The sequence below is a fragment of the Phasianus colchicus genome, chromosome 20 (genome assembly GCF_987193195.1).
Source record: "Phasianus colchicus chromosome 20, bPhaCol1.hap1.1, whole genome shotgun sequence".
Lineage (NCBI taxonomy): Eukaryota > Metazoa > Chordata > Aves > Galliformes > Phasianidae > Phasianus > Phasianus colchicus.
The window spans coordinates 5,966,995-5,987,336 of NC_143455.1; the positions used below are offsets into that span (position 1 = coordinate 5,966,995).

General features: G+C 45.8%; 1 protein-coding gene across 4 annotated transcripts in view; it reads left to right on the plus strand.

Moving 5' to 3' along the window:
• Positions 1 to 20,342, plus strand: part of RPTOR (regulatory associated protein of MTOR complex 1) — a 119,021-nt gene that overhangs the window by 76,672 nt on the left and 22,007 nt on the right. For 2 of the 4 annotated variants that reach the window (XM_090122067.1, XM_090122068.1), the window contains exons 18-25: positions 297 to 414; positions 1,738 to 1,878; positions 2,325 to 2,483; positions 9,176 to 9,294; positions 9,644 to 9,712; positions 13,827 to 13,930; positions 15,038 to 15,221; positions 17,068 to 17,178. In XM_090122067.1, the coding sequence (XP_089978193.1) occupies positions 297 to 414; positions 1,738 to 1,878; positions 2,325 to 2,483; positions 9,176 to 9,294; positions 9,644 to 9,712; positions 13,827 to 13,930; positions 15,038 to 15,221; positions 17,068 to 17,178 (1,005 nt within the window). The remainder of the gene's footprint in view (positions 1 to 296; positions 415 to 1,737; positions 1,879 to 2,324; positions 2,484 to 9,175; positions 9,295 to 9,643; positions 9,713 to 13,826; positions 13,931 to 15,037; positions 15,222 to 17,067; positions 17,179 to 20,342) is intronic. The other 2 variants (XM_031598914.2, XM_031598913.2) reach the window with 1 other exon arrangement.

The following is a 20,342-nucleotide window of genomic DNA, read 5'->3' on the forward strand; positions in this document are numbered from 1 at the left end:
GTGCTCTGTCTCGCTGGTGTTTAGCCTCTTGGAGAAGTTCTGATTTTGTTTCTTGCTGTGGTGGCAGAGGATGTGGGTATGTGTGAAGCAGATCCGCAGGAAGCCAAAGCAGCTCATGAGACAATTTGCTTATTGCTAATGAGTGTTCCTACATTTTTATTTCTTGTTGTTGCTAGTCTGGATGGTTGCCCAGTCATATCAGTAATAATGGGCATATGGTTCTGCCTTTTCCTTTTGTTCACTGTTTCTGACCTATACAGCAGTGAAATACCTTTTTTATTCTGCTCTTTCCATAGGAGCTGGTGGTGGCTTTAAGTCACCTGGTGGTTCAGTATGAGAGCAATTTCTGCACTGTCGCCTTGCAGTTCATGGAAGAAGAGAAGAATTACCCTCTCCCTTCTCCAGCAGCCCCAGGTTTGTGCTCTGTGTCCTCATGGCAGACAGCACTGGAGGATGTTATTTGAGGGCTTTGCTTAAGACAGTGAAATTCTTGCTGGTGGTGATTTGTTAAACAACAGCATTGCTACAAAGCTGAGGGACGTGGCAGGTAGGTTTGTCCTGGAGAAATGCATCCTCAGCTGGGTCTCCATCTCACTTGTGGAGATTGAACACCTAGCCAAATGCAAAGGGATTCCCTTCAGATCAAAACTGAAGTATATTTGTCAGATGGCACACAAGTTTTACCAGACTTCTTATTCTGAAATTATATCTGGGCCTTCAGTTTTTTGTTGACCTAAGGCTGATAGGAAACCTCACAACAGAACAAAGAACTCAATGTACCCCATTCTACTGTAGGCTCTGTGCTTATAGTCCTTTTTTTGAGTGTTGCTTTACACAGGGAATGAAAAGCAAAAGTGAAGTTGTTGCTGGCCTCTTATTTTCCTTAGATACTAAGTACATTTGAAATAATCAGAGATAATGGGGCTGTTGCAACAGAAGCCTGGAGGCAATAGCATGTGTTGTCTCTGCAACAAGTCGTTTAATCTCCGCATTGTCTGAATAAATTAATGATATTAGAAAATAAGTTCCACATTTGTCTTTGCTGCAGGAAATAAGCATTATTTACCATTTATGTAAGTGCTTTTCTTTATCCAAAATGATCCTAAAGTACTCTATAAGTAGGATATACTGAAAGTGATGCCCCAGCACCATAAAGCAGCCACCTCTGCTTTGGAATAAAACAGCTATTCTGAGAAGTTGTGACACTGTGTGTGTATTCAGGAATGAAAATGGAAAAAAAAATGGGAAATTACAGTTATCTAATTCATGGGTGAAATACAAGTTGTAACTAGGCCTGAAATTTGGTCAGGATACTGATTTTTCATAAGCCTTTGTAACAACAAAAAGAAAAGAATCCAGAGCTTTAATGAGCAGGAGCAGACAGAAGCCTGCAAATGCCATCTACTAAATGGTGTCTGCTGTAGCAGTGTGTCCTAGCACAGTGTCTGGGCAGTGGCCCAGCATCAACCTGGAGGGAAGAGCCATTGTGTCTCTGGGTAGTCTGCAGGCACTGGCAAGGCTCAGCTCACCTGAATTTATTGAATGGAATAAAATCACAGCCTGAACAACAGCAAAACGTGCCGGTTGTGTTCAGTGAGGATCCCGTGTTGTACCTCGTTCTGTTCATGCTTAATGGGTGAATTCTGCATTGGTAATGTTTTAGCTCTGCCTGGGAATCCACCAACAGGCTGTGGTCTCTTTGGTCACATCTCTAATGGCTAAATTTTGCATCCACAGAGGGTGGGAGTTTGACACCAGTGCGAGATGGTCCATGCACACCTCGGCTGCGCTCTGTCAGCTCTTATGGGAACATCCGAGCAGTTACCACAGCCAGGAACCTGAACAAGTCCTTGCAGAACCTCAGTCTGAATGAAGAATGTAAGAGATTAAAAAATTCTGTCATTTTTCTACACCACCTCTTTTTTCACACCCTCTTGCAAGCCGCCATGTGCGAACCAATGTGCAGTGTGAAAATAACTTTTGTGCCTAGATTATTCAGCTGCCAGCTCCAAAGGATTAGGTGAGGGGCCCTCTCCTAATTAATTTCAATTCACTGGTCATTAATATTGATTTATTTTTTTTGAAGTGTTTGGGGATCAAGATGATGTCTTTCAGTTTCCTGCCATACATAGATTTTTCACTGTCAGAATCGTTTATGACTCTTTGATGCTTACTCTATATTTAAACATTCAGTTTTTAAAAGGGGACTTTGTGGATTTGCCCACACTGACCGTTGTAGGATTTGGAAAAGCGCTGTTACACCCGGGTGAAAATTGCTCTCCTCGAGTCCCTGTTTCAGCATCTGCCCTCTTTTCTTTTGGCAGCTGGAAGCTCTGTTGCGTTTTCTCCTGGGAATCTCAGCACCAGCAGCAGTGCCAGCAGCACCTTGGGCAGCCCTGAGAACGAGGAGTACATCCTGTCGTTTGAGACGATTGACAAGATGAGACGAGTCAGCTCTTACTCTTCTCTGAATTCACTCATAGGTGAGTAAAGACTCTCCCCCTTCCTTTGGTGTCACCTTTCTTTGCATGTTCACACTAGGTTTTGTGGAAGGTTTGGATCTTAGCTCCTGCTAGATCTCTAGCAGGAGATCTTATAGCAGCAAGCTGTTCTTGTGTCTGGTTAAGGCTATATGCAGAGCACAGCCCCTCCTGCTCTGAAGCTGTTGGCTTCAGCTGTATGCCTCGCTGTGACAGACAGCAATCCTCCTAGGAATATGAGCACAAAAATGTCACACATGAAGGGATTTTATGTCCACCACGGTTTAGTTGCCTAGATAATCAAAACAAAGTCTCCCCATCCCATGGATGCAGCAGCTGGGCTGTCTGGCAGTAACAACTTCCCCCGATTATTTTTCATGTAGGTTGTATTTTTGTACAGCACAGCCATTTTGTTGTGTTATTCATACAAGAAAGCCTTAACTAACTAATTTTCCTTGCACATTCATATGCACGTTGTTAAAATAGGACATAAAAAAGAAGAAATCCTAGGCTGAGTCTCAAAAACAAAGACTGATAGTTTCACATAACTTGTTTTTGTGCAAAAACTCTGACTGATCCCACTGCCTCCAGTCCTCTCTCCATCATTTCCTCTTGAACAAGCAGCTCCAACAGCAGGAACTGCACCAAACTTCTTAACACTGCTCAACAGTCCTTTTTTTCCTGGGCATCTGACTTTGTGGGTAACATACATCTTTCTGCAGAGTGAAATGCTATGGCACATAAAGAAGGGAGTTTTTAGCTGCACTTATGCAGTGCATGGCTGATTTGCGTGTAATGGCTGATTTGCATTTCTTTTGTGATACACAACGGGTATTTTTGTGTTGGACTACTTCCACTCAGCTGTTTTTTCTAATAATGCTCCCAGTCATGTTTGAGTGCTACAGTAGCACTGCTTTAAACTGGCTGTGGCTTTCCAGTCTGAACAATTTTGGGATTATAACACAGCCAGTGTGCAGAAGGGCTTAACTTCTGCAAGAGTCTCCATCCAGGGAGCACAGGAGGTAGCATGTAGCTGAGATATGTTTGGGGAAACCTATATGTATCATCTTTGATGAGCTATATGTATCATCTTTGTTGAACTATCCATGTGCCACAATTTTCCAGCCTTCAAAAAATCAGTGCAAAAAGAGAGGTGTAAGTCTGAAGTCTCCCTTGATGCTAGGCTTGCCTTGGCTGAAGAAGCACTTTCTTCCCTACGTTTGCTGGAAAAAATGATGGTGGTTTGACTCTCCTGATGTGAAAGATTCTGGGATTGTGATTTGTGAGACCTTAAGCTCCTGTGGCAGTTTAAAGTCATTTGTTCCTTAGAAACTTGATTGATTCATTTGCTTTTGGTTGTAGTAGTGAAACTGTATTTTCTAAAGCATGGCAGAAACGTTAGGAAATTTCTCTTTCTCTTAAGCTCGAGAAGCTAGTTTTCCTCAGTTCCTCTGGTGCTAAGTGGTGTCTGCTCGATGCCTTCTGCAAGTCTCACAAGATTTTTTTTTCCAAATGTGCTGGAAGCTCTAGAGATCAGCTGGAGGTGCGTCAGGGAAACCTAAAGAAACCACAAGAGCAGTTCTCTGAAGCCTGTCTCATTCCTGTTTAATCAGAAGAGCTCATAGCCAGCTGGAAACAAGAGAGCTTATAGAAGTGTTTAAAATTCATAACTCACAGAGAATCCCATTACCTTCAGCATTTGCTTCCCGAAAGCTAGGCTTTTTTCATTTCTACTGAAGAAGCATCATCTCTCAGCCTGCTCTCTTCTGGTCCCCAAGGAAGGAGTTCTCAAAACCCCATCAGCTCCAGCTGCCCGTGGTGCTGCTGTGCAGCCAGCCCAGACTCAGATTAACACTGCTGTGGGTATTTGTCACTTACAAGTAGCAGCTGCAGCTAGCCTGTAACATTCCAGAAGTGCCCATTTGTCTTGGGGTGAAGGTCTTTAAGTTCTAGCAGAGAGTAGAATCCTGCTGTAGCTCAGAGGAGTCACTGGGATGATGGACCTGCCCTGAATGAAGGAATGTTTTGCTCTGCTCTGTATCTCCTGGCAGAATTAATAGTGATTTGGCTCTGCAGTAATGACTGTGCCCCAAGTGTTTGGGACAGAGAGAGCAGTAAAAGGGATGCTTGCACACATGGGTAGAATCAAACCAAAGCAGAAATCCAGTCTGTAGTAGTAAAAGGAGAAAATATCAACCACAGTTTTATTCTGCATTCCCTACGTTGATTCACTGATGCTCTGGGCTTTCTTCCTCTCCTGTGGTTTTAGGAATGTGGCTCTGGAAGGAATTTCCTGGATCAGCCCTAATCCACTTCACTGACACTGTGGCATCATACAATGTAATTCTTCCCACAAACCCAAGGAAAACCTCTGTGCACCCTCTCCTGCCATTTTACAAACAGCTTCCTAGCAAACTACCAGCAAAACGTGACCAGAAAAGGCAGCAGGTACCTTTGGTCTCTGGGTGTGCTGTTTTCTGGCAGACCAGTCCTTGCACAGGCAACCTTGGGTTACCAGAAGATTGATTTCTGGCCCACATGTGGCTGAGCTGGCAGCAGCCAGGTTTGCAAACACCAGTTTGGATGGGAAGCTGAGCCTTGCTTCTTTTTCCATAAGACAAGCCATTAATGTTTGCATTCTGATTTTATTTTATTTTTTTAGTTTTGTTTAGTTTTAAGATGGGAAAAGAAAAGGTATTGAGATGAGGGCTTTGCATACCTTGAAGGTGATTATTCAAATTTAAATGGTATGATTAAAAGTCTTTGTCCTACGGAGAGCATCACTGGAAAGATTATATTAAGGAATGATCAAAGGAAGAGGAGGAAGCCTTGGAGCAGTGAATGCAGGGGAGCATTTCTCTGCTTCAGCAAGAGAGCTGGGGGCAGGAAGCTGTTTGCTGTGTCACAGGAGCCTCTCTGAAGAGCTGCCTTGAAGTAACACCCGCAACAGGAGGTGACTGCAGTGAGGATGACGAAGGCAAGAGGTGTAGGTGGGCTGTGAGCTGCAGAGAGGAGGCTGCTGGGACAGGTAGAGCCTCCTCTCTCGCTAGGCACTATATTTGAATTCACTACCATGAGAAATAACTGGTTAACCAGTGCTATTTATAAGAAGGACTTCACAAAATGGCAAAATACAGGGATCTGAGTGGGCTTTGGAAATGGTCGCTTGTTGCAGAGGTTGCCCTTCAGCTCGTCCTATTTGTCCTGCACTATGGAAGCAGCATGGTGGAACCAGGGCAAGGCCTGGGCACTGCTGCACAGCCACGTGAGGCAGCAGCTGCTCTGCATGGCATTGCTGAGGCACTGGGGAACCAGGATTGGAGAGAAATCCCAGCATGTGGCGGTGGGCAGCAGAGCAGCATGGTTGGTTTTGTGGCTGTGGTTCCATGATGTGCCAGTGTTCGTCCTGGCCTCACACACCCTCTCTGGGCACAGGCAGGGAGCAGTGGTGTGGGCTGCCCATGGCAGCTTGCAGGCTGTCAGCGCTGTGCACAAAAAATCAATTTGCCATTCCTCTGGGGAGTGAGCTGCTGTTCATGGTTGTCGAGGTAGAGTACAGAAAGCTATCCGAATTTCTGATGTTTTCTCCATTGGAGGAGCTCCCGCAGGACCTACAGTGTCACTGGGAAGAGGAGAAGCATATGGGATGCTGCCTTACAAAGCATTGGGGTCAGTGTTGATGGGAACCAGATAGCTGAGCCCTCAGGTGCTGCTCGGTGTGAAGTATTCCAGCTATACGCTTTCACCACACCAATCCCAAATGTGCTTTTCCCTGCAGATGGAACATACAGGAGCAGAGCTGCCTCCAAACTGAGGCACATGACAGTGCAGGTTCAGCCATTGGTCAGCTTTTGCTGCTGTGCTGGAGGGGCACTGCATCTTCCAGAGATCAGGGCTTACAATCACTGCAGTGATTTTTAAAGGGTGTTAGAAAGAGCCACCATCACAGTTTGGTGAAACAGGAGGGGTAAATAGAAGCATTGGTACAGCGTGGTCCTGAGCTTCGTGTGCTCGGTGACCTCAGCCAGGTCCCTTCCTTGGGGCAATGATGTGATGCTGGCTGTCACACCGAGCTGGGAGCTACGTGCATGCAAACGAAATCAAAGGCGTCAGTGAAGAAAGGCAATTTATTTTTGACGTTCTTAGCTGAAAGAAATCATTTTGTAAATCTATACTGCAAGGTCCATTTAACTGGCTTTGAATCAGTCTGACTAATTACAGAGCTGTCTGCTTAAATTAACACCCCCGTCCCCCTTGCTCGGCCCTTTGTTTGCATCTCGTGGATATTTTCCTCGTTTCAGTGCAGTACATGAAATCAAGCTGCTGCTCCTGCTGCCGCCTCTGCTGCCTCCCTTTATCCCAGTGAGTCCACATTTGGGTTCCTGCAGGAGCTGTGTCGGATGTGTCACCGGGCTGAATCAGTGCACAGAACAGCATTAACGGGAGGGGGGGCAGAAAGCAGCAGTCCTCCAGCCCCAGTGCTGAGCCTTTGTAGAAATTCCCTCTGTTCTTTTCAAAGGCTGAGGAGTGAATGAGGAATTGCACTGGCGCAGATCAGTTTTAAATTTGTTTTTCGTGACGCTTAGATGTATAAAAAATGTTATTGGTTTTTTCCTCCTTCATGACTGCGTCATGAGTGAGGTGCTTATCACAGAAACTGAAGAGCACCTCCTCGCTCTTCCTTTCTCCCTTTTACTGCCTTTCAAGGGCTCTAAAAGGGTCCACACCTTTCAGATCCCCACTGCTCCTTGCGTAGCTTCTGGCACAGCATCACAGGGTAGGGATGCTGAGCTCAGTTGGCGTGGCACCGCCTGGCTCCGGGGCTAGGGCTGCTGTCCTCCCATAGCTCTGTGTGTCTCCAGCTTTGCTTTTCCTGCTAACAATTCTAACAGCTTCCAAAGTGAACGTGCGGGTTGCAGAAGTGGGACCCAAATGGTCAGAAGCCCAAAAGGACAGACAGTGTTACATCGCTGCTTTTTCTGCCTGGGAGGCCCATTCCTCTTCTGCACAGGGAGCTTATTGTGTGCTGATATGCTGACATTTTCAAACACAGATAAAGAAACAGTGAAGAAGATGATGACTTTTGTCAGCTGTGACCACAGCCAAAACCTGAGGTTGGATTTGCACTGTTCCAAGTCAATACTGCTGAACCCACTTGTGTTGTCCTTGCGTGTTCCTTGGTTCCATGTCCTCAGCCAGCATAAACCACGTACAACAGATCAATGCCCTTTGACTGTGCTGTGTTTTGACAGTGGTTTTTGCTTTCTGGGATCATCACCCAGTGCCCTGCTTGCACTGGTAAGGTTAGGCTCATCTGTAGGACCCTGTTGTGTAGGTCACCCATGGCAAACAGGCAGTGCTGCCTGAGTGGTGCTGTCATAAATACTCATCAGTGAGGTTGCTATGTGAAACTCTGAGAAATCCTTCACACATCAGCCAGGTAAAAGACCCTTTGTTTTACAGGTCAGGTGGAGGGATGGAGTGAGATTATCGCCTTTGCTTTTTGCAGAACGTTTGTCACATGCTGGGGAGATTTTCTGGCAGAGGAGGATTCGATTGTCTGGTGCAGACAGCCATATGGCACTGCACTGTGCGTGCTGCTGAAGTTTATAACTGCACACTCCTTGCATTCTTCAGCTTGAGTTGAAAACCAAACTGTCCGTGTGTGTTTTCTGTTGGCCTGAGCATCAGGTTCAGCTGTGCAAGGTGCTTGCTGACCAAGGAACCCTGTCCTCACAACTTAACGCTTTATATTTAGATGCCTACAGAACCACGGAAGGAAATGCAGTAACAGCTTGATCTGTCATTTACCATTGATTGTGACTCATCTGAAATCACTATTTTTGTTCCTTTTTTTTTTTTTCTTTTTTTGTTAGTGCAACTGCTTTAATATTGTCCAAATGGCTCAATTCCCAAAAGACAGTGTTGGACCTATTACACTCGGTGGGGGTTAGGAGAAAGAATAACATGTTGAAGATTCACCTAAATGCAGCAAAATGAAACATTCTCTGGGTTATGTCAGTTGTTACAAAAGCTTATTAATTTGATTTGTACTCAAATCCATCAGCCCCTACTGCTGAAATAGCAAACTGCAGATATTCTCATTAAACAACAAATTGGCAATTGAGGAATTGACACAAATGTCAGCAGGGGAGGCTGGGTTAGGCTCGCTGCTTCACAAAGGTACAGTTCTTAAAGCTTCACTTCAAAATTTAGCACTTAGTAAACTTGTAGAATACTTAAGGCCCTGAACAGTCAAGTGGAATATTAATCCTTAAAGCAGCTATAAAAGTAACCATCAAAATATAAGCCCCTAACTACATTCTTTCTACATTCAGTATTTTAGCTCAGGAGCTCCAAAGGCTCTGCCTGGTGTTCCATTTGGCTTTTTCAGTTTAGTTGCTGCAGGGGCACAGCAGACTAGCAGTTTGATTGAGGCTTATTCAAGTAATCTTTATTTTGCTTTCTGCCACTCTCATTTTACCAACTCTTGCAGAGCTCACAAAGAAGGACAAAGAAGAGGCAGAATGCCCACGTCGGGTGTTTGTGAGCTCCTCTCTTGATGTTTTCTTAGATGTCATTGTGATGTGCAGAGTCCTAATGAATTTTCTCACCTAAGATGAAAGAGTTTGGGTTGATGGGTTGTCGTGTGCTCTGGGGATTTGGTTTTTGTTTTTGTTTTTTTTTAATTTTAGGTGTGAGTTTCAACAGTGTTTATACCCAAATTTGGAGAGTGCTCCTTCACCTAGCTGCTGACCCCTATCCCGACGTCTCTGACTTGGCAATGAAAGTTCTCAACAGCATTGCCTACAAGGTATGCCCTTCTGTGTGCATGTGTGTCCATCAGGCTTTTGTATGTTGGTTTTCTTCGTGTTTAGGCACAGGGTAGGTAGGCTGAGCTGCACGGGTCCATGGAGGGCTCTGGTAAGTGATCCTAGTTCAGTCTGAATCTGTTTCTGAAGGAGCTTGTCGTGTTTCAAAATGATAAACGCTCATGTGAAGTCTTGCTGACGTAGAATAACTAAATGGGGGAGGGCCTGGGATTGTAAATTAGGTGCAGACCTTAGACAGTAGGTCTTGTTTTCAAGTGTACTTATCTGATCAGTCCCTGGGAGAAACCTTCAATATCCTTCATTAAATTATCCGTTTGCAAACCGATTTAGATTATGCAAGTGGGACTGGCCTGCAGACTGAAGCCACAACGGCTCTCCAATCCAGGTGAACTAGTACATGTGAGTCAGCATGCAGACACCCCTGCCACTACTCACCTCCCAGCCAGGCCTACCCGCCTAACCACCATCCTCATCACATCTCATCCTCCAAGGATGACAAGATGTCCCTGGAGGCTGCCATCACTGCTCTTGGGAATCGCCAGCTTGGGGAGCTGGAGCAGCACCCTCACCTCCTCCCGAGGCGAAGCACCAGGCCACCCCAGAACATCTTCTCACCAACTGCCTTCCCCCCGCCCAGCAGCGGTGTCAGAGCTCTGACTGCAGCCCTTCCCCGTGCTTGGATTCCACCTCTGTAGTTGCTGTAGCATCCAGACCATGAGCCATTCCAATGCGAGATGGCGTCTCTTACTGATGATTTCTAATGAATAACCCTGAATCTTCAGTTGGGGCTTCTAAGCTGAAGTTCTGCAGTAAGAGATGCCAGCATTGTGCACTACCATTTTAACGCCTTAGAGATTTCTTGCTTTTCAATCTGATTTTCTCTCGAGAAAATAGTTACTTATTTAAATTCCTCCCTTTGTTTTAAGCATACATGTCAGCGAGTTGGCAATGTCTGTGTTTGGGGATAGAGAATTTGACAGTGGGGGTGGTGAGGTCAGTCCTCCCCTGGTGATTCTGTTGTACAACAAATTGCTGTCAGGCACGAGGTTCCAAATGAAGGTGAATAAGAAAAGTGAAAAGATTTCCATCTCAGCTTGAGCTGCACAAAGCTGTTTTGGTGTTGAATGTTGGAAGGCTCTTTGCAAAATGAAACGTTAGTCTGACTATGGGATTTAAAGGGCTATAAAAGGAAATGGATCTGCTTTTTCTGACTTAACTATTTTTTCAGGACTGACTCCTTTGCTGGTGGAAAGAAATGTATAAATATTAATAAAGGTGCGGTTGTGCCCTGCAGATGTCTTTACCAGCACTGCTGTGGTTCTGCTTAGCCAGCAGGAATGTTGATCATTGTGCTGTGATTTGTGTAGGAATGCTGTGACTGTTTGATAAATTGGGTGCTGGTTCTGAGCAGTCTGGTCCTAAATTCTCTGCACAGGAAGGGATCCAAAAGCTCAAGAGGGTGAATATCACACATCTCATGCTCTGCTTCTCACACAGCTGCTCTCTGAGGCAGTGGCTCTTCAAATGGTTTTGCAAAATAATAAAAGCATTCCCATTTATGAAGATTTTTATCTGGGGTCGCTCCAGTGAATGAAGCTTATTTGTTGTTGTCCTTAGCCATATTTTTTCTTCTGTGAGCCACGAATGGCAGCATTTAAACGTGCAATTTGTCCAATGGTTTGGGCAGATGCATATATGGTGGCTGTGCTCTTTGTGACACTGTGCATTTGCTGTTGCCAGTACCACCAGCCTTGGGTAGCTTCTCAAATGGATTCCTCCTGTGGAATCTTGTTAGCAGCCCTCCAAAATGGAAGATGAGGCTTCGGACCGTAGGTTACGATCACAGACAGAGCTCCCACTGTGAGCAGTGCTGCCAGGGCTTACAGTCCCAAATCCATCCTTCTCTGCTGGCGTGAGCCTGGATCAGCTGTAGGAATTGCTGTTGCATGAAGGAAATTCTTAACCATTACCTTGTGTTGGCTGTACACTGAAACCTTTCCTTGGTGCTCGTGGAGCTTGGGCTGCACGTGGCTGGGAGCAGCCTGGGTCCCTGCCTCTCCAGGTTAAGCACATGCAGGCTGTGTTCCCATTTGGTTTCTGAATAAATGGATTTCCTTGATTACAAAAAAGCCCTGTTTCACACTAAGTAAAGCACTTGGATGTTCAGGGGTTTAATCCTATTCTTCTTGATACAGAATTCAGGGAAAAAGGCTTCATTTTGGAGCTTGGACATCTGAAAGTTTCCTCTGTTAACAGAATGCTGCAATTTGTGTGGCATTGGTGTTTCTGCTGTTTTTTTAGCTAAAGGACCTTAACAAAGTAGCCATGGGCTGACATTTGGGAATGGCACTGCTTACCCACATCTTCATTCTTGGTGAACTGAGTGTTCAGCTGCAGAACATTGCTAGGCTCTGTGCCTCGTGATTTTCCAACATGTTTTGTACCAGGTGTCAGGCGTAGAAATCAGTCACCCTGAGGGCTGTGCAGGCAGCACCACTGCAGTGTGAGGCTGTGAGAAGTAAGCACTCACTGCAGCACTGTGACACCAGGGCAGTGCTGTGTGTGATGGGATTGTGCAGGAGTTGAGGTTGTGTCTGCATTTGTAGAGCAGTTATTTTTGTTTTCCAATGAGACAAGTTCTACTGAGTGTAACGGAGCCATGAGTACAGCTCTTTATCTACAGGAGAACTCCAGTGGTCTTTAAATAGGGCCATGTCTTTCTGAGCAGCTGGTGAGTAGGTTGCACAGACGTGCATGCTTCCTGAGTTGGAAATGTGCAGTTTTATTTCCTGGGCTGATTAGACATTGCTGGTTCTCCCACAGATTGCTGCTGAGTTGTGATTTATATTCATGATGCAGATTGGAGTGATACAATCTCATTCCCAGCCTGATCTTCTAAAAGTCCCAAACACACTTTTTGTACCAAAACAAACAAACAAACAGGAGCTGGTAAGCAGTGTTTTTAAGACTTTTTGAAATCAAAATTAATTAAGGAAAGTTTGCCTCCCTCCCAGATTGCCTCACCCAGCTGTTTTTAATGGAAGCCTTGAGGCTGAATTGTCCCAGCAGCTATCCCTCCACTGACATCACTCTTGGTACAGCTTTGCTGTGCAGGAGTGAGCAATTCTGACAGCATGCTCTTTTTTTCTTTCCTCTACCGGTGTCAATTTGCAAAGTTACGAATTACCATTTCCCCTCCTGAAAGAGGTGATGTGACGGGCAGAGGAGCAAATCCCTGGGAAATGGGGAGCTGCAGCCTCCAGCAAAACGCTGTCATGTCACTGAGCTGCAGCCTTGCACAGCTCACTTCTGGCAGAAAAGAAATTCCTCTGCTGTTTCCCCAGGAAGAAGGAAGGCTGCTGCCACATTCCCCTCGGTGTGCCCCTTCAGCACACTGTCACTGGCTCATCTTGTCCCTCCGCTGTGACACGAGGAAACTGGAGCTGTTTCAGGTGACAGAGATCTGACTGCAAGAATCTGCAAACTGAGCCTTCTGTGTCTAATTAGAACTAGCAATGAATAATTATCTGTGACTAGTTGTTAAATTGCTTCTGCTTTCCTTCCGTTCTCTCTGTGATTTTTATGTCCCAGCTGCTCACTGAAGACCCCACTGCACTCATGACCATGATGATGGCACTGGGGCCCCTGTCACCTCGTATGGGAAGGAGGAAAGTAGCCCCAAGTCAGCCAGCCTGTAGGAGGGGCTGGCCCAGGCTTATCTGAGGCCGTGGCATTTGCTGTGTGCCCATGGAGCCAAGCAGGTGGTGGTCAGGACTCGAGCCCTTGAGCAGGTGGAGCTGGAGCTGCATGCTTTGCTCACTGCCATCCCCTGGCCTGCATCTGGGACTTTTCCTAGGAGGAAGGACAGATGTTTCTTTCAGGATTAGGTCTGTGTCAGCCTGCAGGAGGGCCTGGCTGTGTTGGGCAGAGCTGTGAGCAGCCCAGCTATGCAGACCTGCTGCTTTCCTCTGTGAGTTGGTGTGGACTGGTGTGTAGGATAGGGGTCCTGCAGTGACCTCCACAAAAGCTCAGCTCCCATTAGGGGAGTTGCAAAAGCAACTGGAAGGCAGATCTGTGGAGCTACCAGATATGCAAGGACAGTTGTGACCCAAACATGAGATGCAGAATCAGGATGGGTACTGGAGCCACAAGCAGTGGTGCAGTGTTGGGTGGGAGCTCCGTGCTGTCAGCTCACCTCGTGGTGCAAGTTGTGCTGTGGGTCCTGGGCTGTGACTGCTTTCGGGAAGAGGCTGATATGTTGGTCAGTTATGTCTCTGTAAGCAAAAGAACGATGCTGTCTGGTAAGTGCTGTCAGACTCCAAGAGCAGCAGAATTGTCTTACATGTTGAAAACTGCACAGGGACTTTTCACGTATATTTTTAAACACCCCCACACACACTGATAGAGAGCTTAACTTCATTGAACCCCAGGTGTGCAATTGTATCATATAATAAACCCCTGCAATTGCTGTTCTGCAGTCCCGTTCAGCCCTCTGTTGTGTCTTTCCCTCTAGGCAACAGTCAATGCTCGCCCCCAGCGCATCCTGGACACGTCCTCACTGACGCAGTCGGCGCCTGCCAGCCCCACCAACAAGGGCATGCACATCCACCAAGTGGGGTAAGTGGGCCCAGGGCTCCCCATCAGGAGCCCACTAGGGTCTTGTAGCTTCTTGGTTTAGTGCTGGTAAGAGGCACAGCAACAAAAGCTCTGGGGACAGGTGGGGAGTTTCTACACGTTACTCCTTTCAGGACAAAGCGTAAGAAGGCATGCTGGTTATCTAAAGGTGAATTGAAGGGACGTGGTGAATGTTGCTGATTTTACTGATGCACTCTGACCTGAGGTATCCAGATTTCCCATTGAAATCTGATCTCTTTTCTCCAGTTTCAGCTAAAAGTCAGGGTTACCTGATGGTCAGCAAGTGATGCTTAAACTCAGTGAGACTTAGGCAATAGTATGAGCAATGCTAGGCTTGAAAATGTGAGTCCTTCCCAAAGGATGCTGTCCAAGAGAAAACACCTGGCTTGAGATCTGGCAGCCTCACAATCCATGTGCAGCAGTGAGATTCAAAGTTGGAAAGGAGGGCTCTGAACTGCTCAGCGATGCTTTTAATGTCTTCTGGTAGCATTATGCAACCATGCAATTGCACAGTTTGCACGCAAATTAAAATGCTGCCCTGTGGTCTGCCAGGACTCCAGTCACCACATTGCTGGTCACTGTGCCATGGTCACACCATTACATGTGGGTGTGTGACTGCATAATCAACAGCTTCCCAGAATTTTGCTTTTCTGATCCTGAATCTGGAGTTGGCTCAGTCAGGATTCACTGCTGGGATTTGTAACTTTTTTGGACTGTGTGTTGGGTTGTTTTGCTTTTGTAGGGGAAGCACAGCAGTGAAGGATAAGTCTTGTCAGAAACAAGCAAAGTGAAAGCAGTAACGTAATTCGCATGCAGGAGTAAAGGCAGCAGAGCAGATAATGGTAACGTAGCTGGTGTTAGCCTCTGCCCTCGTGTTTGGGGCTTAGCTTTGTTTCTGCTGTGAGAGGGAGCATTGAACTGCTTTCTGCTTGTAGAACTGGGCTGATTCTCAGAGGTGGAAAGCATGTCAGGACTGCAGTTCAGCGAGACGTGCCAGGTGTCAGGGGATACGTATCAGAGCGGTTCAGAAAATGAGGGCGAGTCACATGTCTGCTGCTATCTAAATCCTTTTACTCTTTTGATCTGTAGAGGATCACCTCCAACCACCAGCACAAGCAGCTCCAGCCTGACAAATGATGTGACAAAGCAACCAGTCAGCCGGGACATCACGTCTGTGCGACCTGCCAACGTGGGCAACATGGGGGTTCAGTACACTCCCCACTCCCACCAGTTCCCCAGAACAAGAAAAATGTTTGACAAAGGGCCAGAGCAGGTAAAGAGACTTTGCTTTCAGTTCTGATCCCCTGCTCCACTGGGTTTTGTTACACTTTCTGTTCTTTGTGTTTTATTTCTGCGTATCCCTCATTTGCTTCTAGCTGCTGCTAACACCAGGGTAGCTTCTTTTAACCAGTAAAATAAAAATGGATTAATTTTTTTCCTCGGGATGTGTTTTATGTCTCTGATATAGGACATTACTCACTTCTGCTGCCACCAAGAAGCGTTTAATCCGAGTTGATTGTTTATTCTTCCACAAACATTTGTCTGCCTGAGCGATAGTGCACAGCTGCATCTCTGTCAGTTGCTTTTCCTCCAACCTCAGCAAAGCATGGACAGAGGCAGACAAAGGGACAATTCTTCCTCCTCCAACATGCAGGCAGATGTTTCTCTTGAGATACTGGGAGATGCCCTTGCAGCAGCAGACTTACCTCCTTTACTGCAGTCCTGATCCACTCTGTGCTTGGCAGCCTCTCTTCACTAAGCACAGGTGCAGATGTGAGCCCAGACTGGCACTGGGAAGACCAGAGCTTACTGCAGGTCACTGCTGGGAGACATCTGGCCAGCCAAGAGCTATGGTGTCTCTTATTTTCAGCATCAGGCCGACAGGGGGTTTGCATCCATGTTAGCATCCAAATGACAATCACCAGGTACTGGGCATTTTTCCATTTAGAGAAGAGTGAAGAACTGGTATGGTGCCAAGTGGAGGAATGCTGTAATGTGCGCAGTGGGTTCTGAATGTCACTTTCAGATGACTTTAAGTGAGACATCTCAGACAAGTATGGTTGAGTCCAAGCACACTCAGATGCACTTGTGGCCATCACTTGAAGGTAGCACTTGGCAGTGGTAATAGAATCATAGAATCATAGAATGGCCTGGGTTGAAAAGGACCACAGTGATCATCAAGTTTCAACCCCCTGCTGTGTGCAGGGTCACCAACCACCAGACCAGGCTGCCCAGAGCCACATCCAGCCTGGCTTTGAATGCCTCCAGGAACAGGGTACCCACAGTCTCCTTGGGCAACCTGTTCCTGGTCAGATCCAGCTGTCTGACAGTAGTTTGTTGCTTGCCCCTCTCTTTACTTCAGAGCATTTCCAGGATGTTTCTGGTGCTTATTCTGTGAGAGGAAACTGGAAAAGGCTTTATGGAAGGGGAAGATGGGAAGTGGTAAGGTGTGTGTTTGGCAAGCCACAGGCTGAGAGTACATCACAGATTTCAGGTTTTCTGACTTCTGGGAATTAACTGTTCTTTATTAAACTAGCATTTGTGTAGAGCCAATGCTTCTGTGTGATTCCAAGAAAAATTTGTCGAAGCATTAGTAGGAACACCTTCAATTCTAACGGGGATAGCAGCAACAGCATGGTTCATAGTTCAGAAAACCCGATTGAAGCCAGGGTGAATTGAGTGGTATCTCTATTTTTTTTTCTTTTTTGATGTCATGTGCTTTATAACAGACATTTAATGCATATATGCCCTTGATCTGAAGATGGGTTAACCTGAATCACCTTCCCCTCACCACTGCTTCTAATGCCAGGTTCTTGTGTAGATCATGAGAAGCCTCATCCTGGGACGTTTTTGTGATACACAAACACTTGGGCTCATGATTCATGCTGTAGCCTGGTTGTGCTGTGTGCTGTGCAGATGAGGTTGTTTGTGCATTTCTGTTAATGTAATGACAGTGGTCTTGGAGCTAGACACAGAAATCTTGGTATCCTTGGCAATGTTTTTGAGGGTTTTTCTCTGCTTGCGCACCTGCCACAGGCAGTCTGGGTATCACTGTGTGTAGAATTTGCCCATGCAAGTGAGATGGACATGGGGTAACATCCTGTTCTCTTTCTGGACAGACCACTGATGATGCTGATGATACCGTTGGACACAAAAGTTTCATTTCAGCCACAGTGCAGACGGGGTTTTGTGACTGGAGTGCGAAGTACTTTGCTCAGCCTGTCATGAAGGTAATACCTTGTTGTCTTTCTGAATCACGACACTGCAGCTCTTGAAAGGTTGAGGTGCTGGTTCTTAGCATAGGCTGGTGGCCTCATCTGTTCACTTTGCCTTCTTTCCCTCTTCTGGCTGAGGAGGGAAAGGAATGGATGTATTTCCATCATCCTGCTCTGGTGAGCTGTGTGACCACTGCCTATCACAGAGTGCAGGAGAGGCAGTGAGAGCCAGAAAGGTCAGGTATTAGTAGGGGCAGAGCCCAAAGCAAAAGCCCTGCATGCATAGAGTGCTTTCAGGAAGGAATGTAGAAATGAGGGGAGGTTCTTGAATGGAGATGGGGACAACAGAACATACCCTTCCCTTGAAGTGAGGCATGGCTCTCTACTCAAATGTGACCTGGGAGCTGTGCTTACATGCACCAGTCTTGATTCCTTTACCTTAGCAAGGAGGATACCATGGCTATTGGAAGCCTACATGACAGCATGGGGAAAACTTCAGAAGAATTGTTATTCTTTTCAAAGTTCAGCAACAAAAAAAACTTACTACAGCAAAGAATGAGGGTTGTAATGACAAATCTCCATTGAGATCTCTTTAGAAGTGAGTGCTTTCTGGTAACTCTAAGTTGGTTTTATGTGAAGTGAGAGATGCACTAAAGCTTTATTCTAGGAAAAAAAAAAAAAAGACAAAACAACGAGACAAAACAAAGCTCTTCAGAGATGAGTAGAGATTGTCAATGACTGGAAATAAACACTTTAATTCCCAGAATCTTTTAGCCAAAGATCGGGTTTCAATCTTAAGCGTGAAATCAAAGTAAGCAGTAAACCTTGCCTTGATATTAGCAAGCACAATGAAGGTACCTTGGGATTCGAGCAGCACAAACTGTAACAGAACTTTCAGCAACTTTTGGAGGTATTGCAATTAATGTGAACTATAATGCACTGTTTGTATTAATGCCACCACCTGAGCAACTCAGCAGTGGATGCTTTTATGCAACTGTGATGTTTAAATCTTCAGAATATGCAAAGAAATGGCACATTTTATGTGCTGCCTCATCTAAGAATTGCCACTGAGCCATCTGTTACTGCTCCTTCCTGTCTTTAGGCATGTTACATTGTTTGGTGTTGAGGTGAGGTAATTGCCCCCATGTTTAAGGCTATCAGAAAACCAGTTATATGGCAGCTAGGTTTCCGCTTAGCTTTAATTTGTTTAGAAAATCACCAGGAGGAAAAACTAGATGGTAGAGTGATTGCCTGACACTTCCTCAGCTGCTAGTGAAATTAACTTTCTTCTGATATCATTAGCAGAATAATTCATTAGGAAATACATCTGGCCCATGGGGCTCGGTCAAGCTTTATAGCGGGGTTTTCTCGCATCAAGATGAGTTTCAGTGTCTCAATTCAAGTCCAAAGGAGAGTAAAAGAAACAGAGGAGGATGTTCTTCCATCCCTTAGTTCTTATTAAAAACATTTGTCTACTTTCTAAGGAAAAAGAGGGGTGTCTTATTAATACAATAAATCACAGTAGACAGCCAATCAAAACGCAGTTTAAATGTGTAGATGGGGAGCTGTGTATGTGTGTATATATATATAGATTTAGTACTTCATGTGCATAAAATTAAGAAAATTGGGGGAGGAAAGAAAACATACGGAGTGTTCTCATATTAATTCATAGAAGCCAGGGAGGGGGAGTCCTGGAAATGAAAATTTCAGGCTTTCCTTTCACTGTAGTGACTCCCAAAGAGTTCAGTGTCTCACCGTGAGAATTGAGATGCTCCAGGCTACATCCCTATGCAGAACATTGCAGAATGATCTCTCTCTTAAGCTTTTACTGTAAAAGCAGGAGTAGTAGCAGTATGTATGTTATCTTAGTTTCCGTGGTTTGGGTTGGTGACATTCACTGCCTTGGGTTGCATTTTCTGAGCACAGAGCATCCTCAAGAGCAGTATTTTAGGTAAGGTTTGCTCCAAACAAAATCTGTGTTTCCTAATGAAACAAGGAAGTGAATTGATTTCCCCATTACTTTTGTAAAGCAGCCTTAAGAGGCCAAGTGGAGGTTTTTCTGCCAAAAAGCTGGCGTGTTATACTGACTGATAGGGAATTGTATGGGGCTTTGTAATGAGGGTGGGTGCTACACGTGCAAGGGGCAGGGAGACGTCCCTCTACTACAGCTTCCTTTGGCACATCTTGATCACTGCTTGCGTAACCAGGCAGCCCTGGCCATGCTGTAACTCGTGTCTTGGCTGAATGTCCTAAGAGTGCTCCTTTCCTAGAATCTGGTCCTGCAGCAGTGAGGAACAAACAGCCCTGGCTTGCAGCTGCTGGCTTTTGGGAGCGTTAGCCTCATGAAGAAGGCAAAGAGTAAAGTCTACAGAGTACTGATGGAAAAAGATGACGTTGATGTGCAATTCCAATACTTCATTTGGAGATGCTGCCTACCGTCATAAACAGGGAAAGATAAGACAACTATTCCTGTAATGAATAAACATAAAATGACTGTGAGTGCATCTTAGTCATATTTAATTTATGAATTCAGCTTTGCTTCATAGACCTCGCTATGAGAATGCTTTCATTGGAAAGATTGAGGGATTAATTACCAGCGTAAATCAGTGGCTGGGATTCAGGCCATCATACTGCCTTTGATTTATCGATTATCTAATCAGATGCATGGAGGAAGAAAACGCCGCATTGTAAATTCTCGGTGTGCCAGCAAAAACAGTTACCTACCACAGCTCTGATCTCTGCAGAAGTCATTCCTCCTCCTAAAGCTGGGATGGCAAAAGGCTGTTCTGCTCACCACGGGCAGCCTTGGACCGCGTGGCACAGGAAAACCTTGCTGCCAGCTGTCAGGAAGCCCTGAATCAAGGAGAGCAGAGCCAGCATCTGCTGCTCTCAGGGCTGGCAGAACATGCGGGCAGGAGCTGGGAAGGATCCTGGAAGGTGAGAATTACATAAGGAATCCTTCCTGAAAAATCCCAGCCCTCACTTCAGCGCTCTGTGCTCTCTGTCTTGGCTGTTGCTCAAAGTCCTGGTGGAGGAGGGAGCCCTCTGTGCGATGCTGCAGTAACACTATGCAGGGACAAACTGTATTTACTACAGGAGCAGACTGCTGAATTTCCCCCGCTCCCATCCAGATACCGACTTCCACGCTGACATGGAGGGACACTGTTAAAAAAAGAACT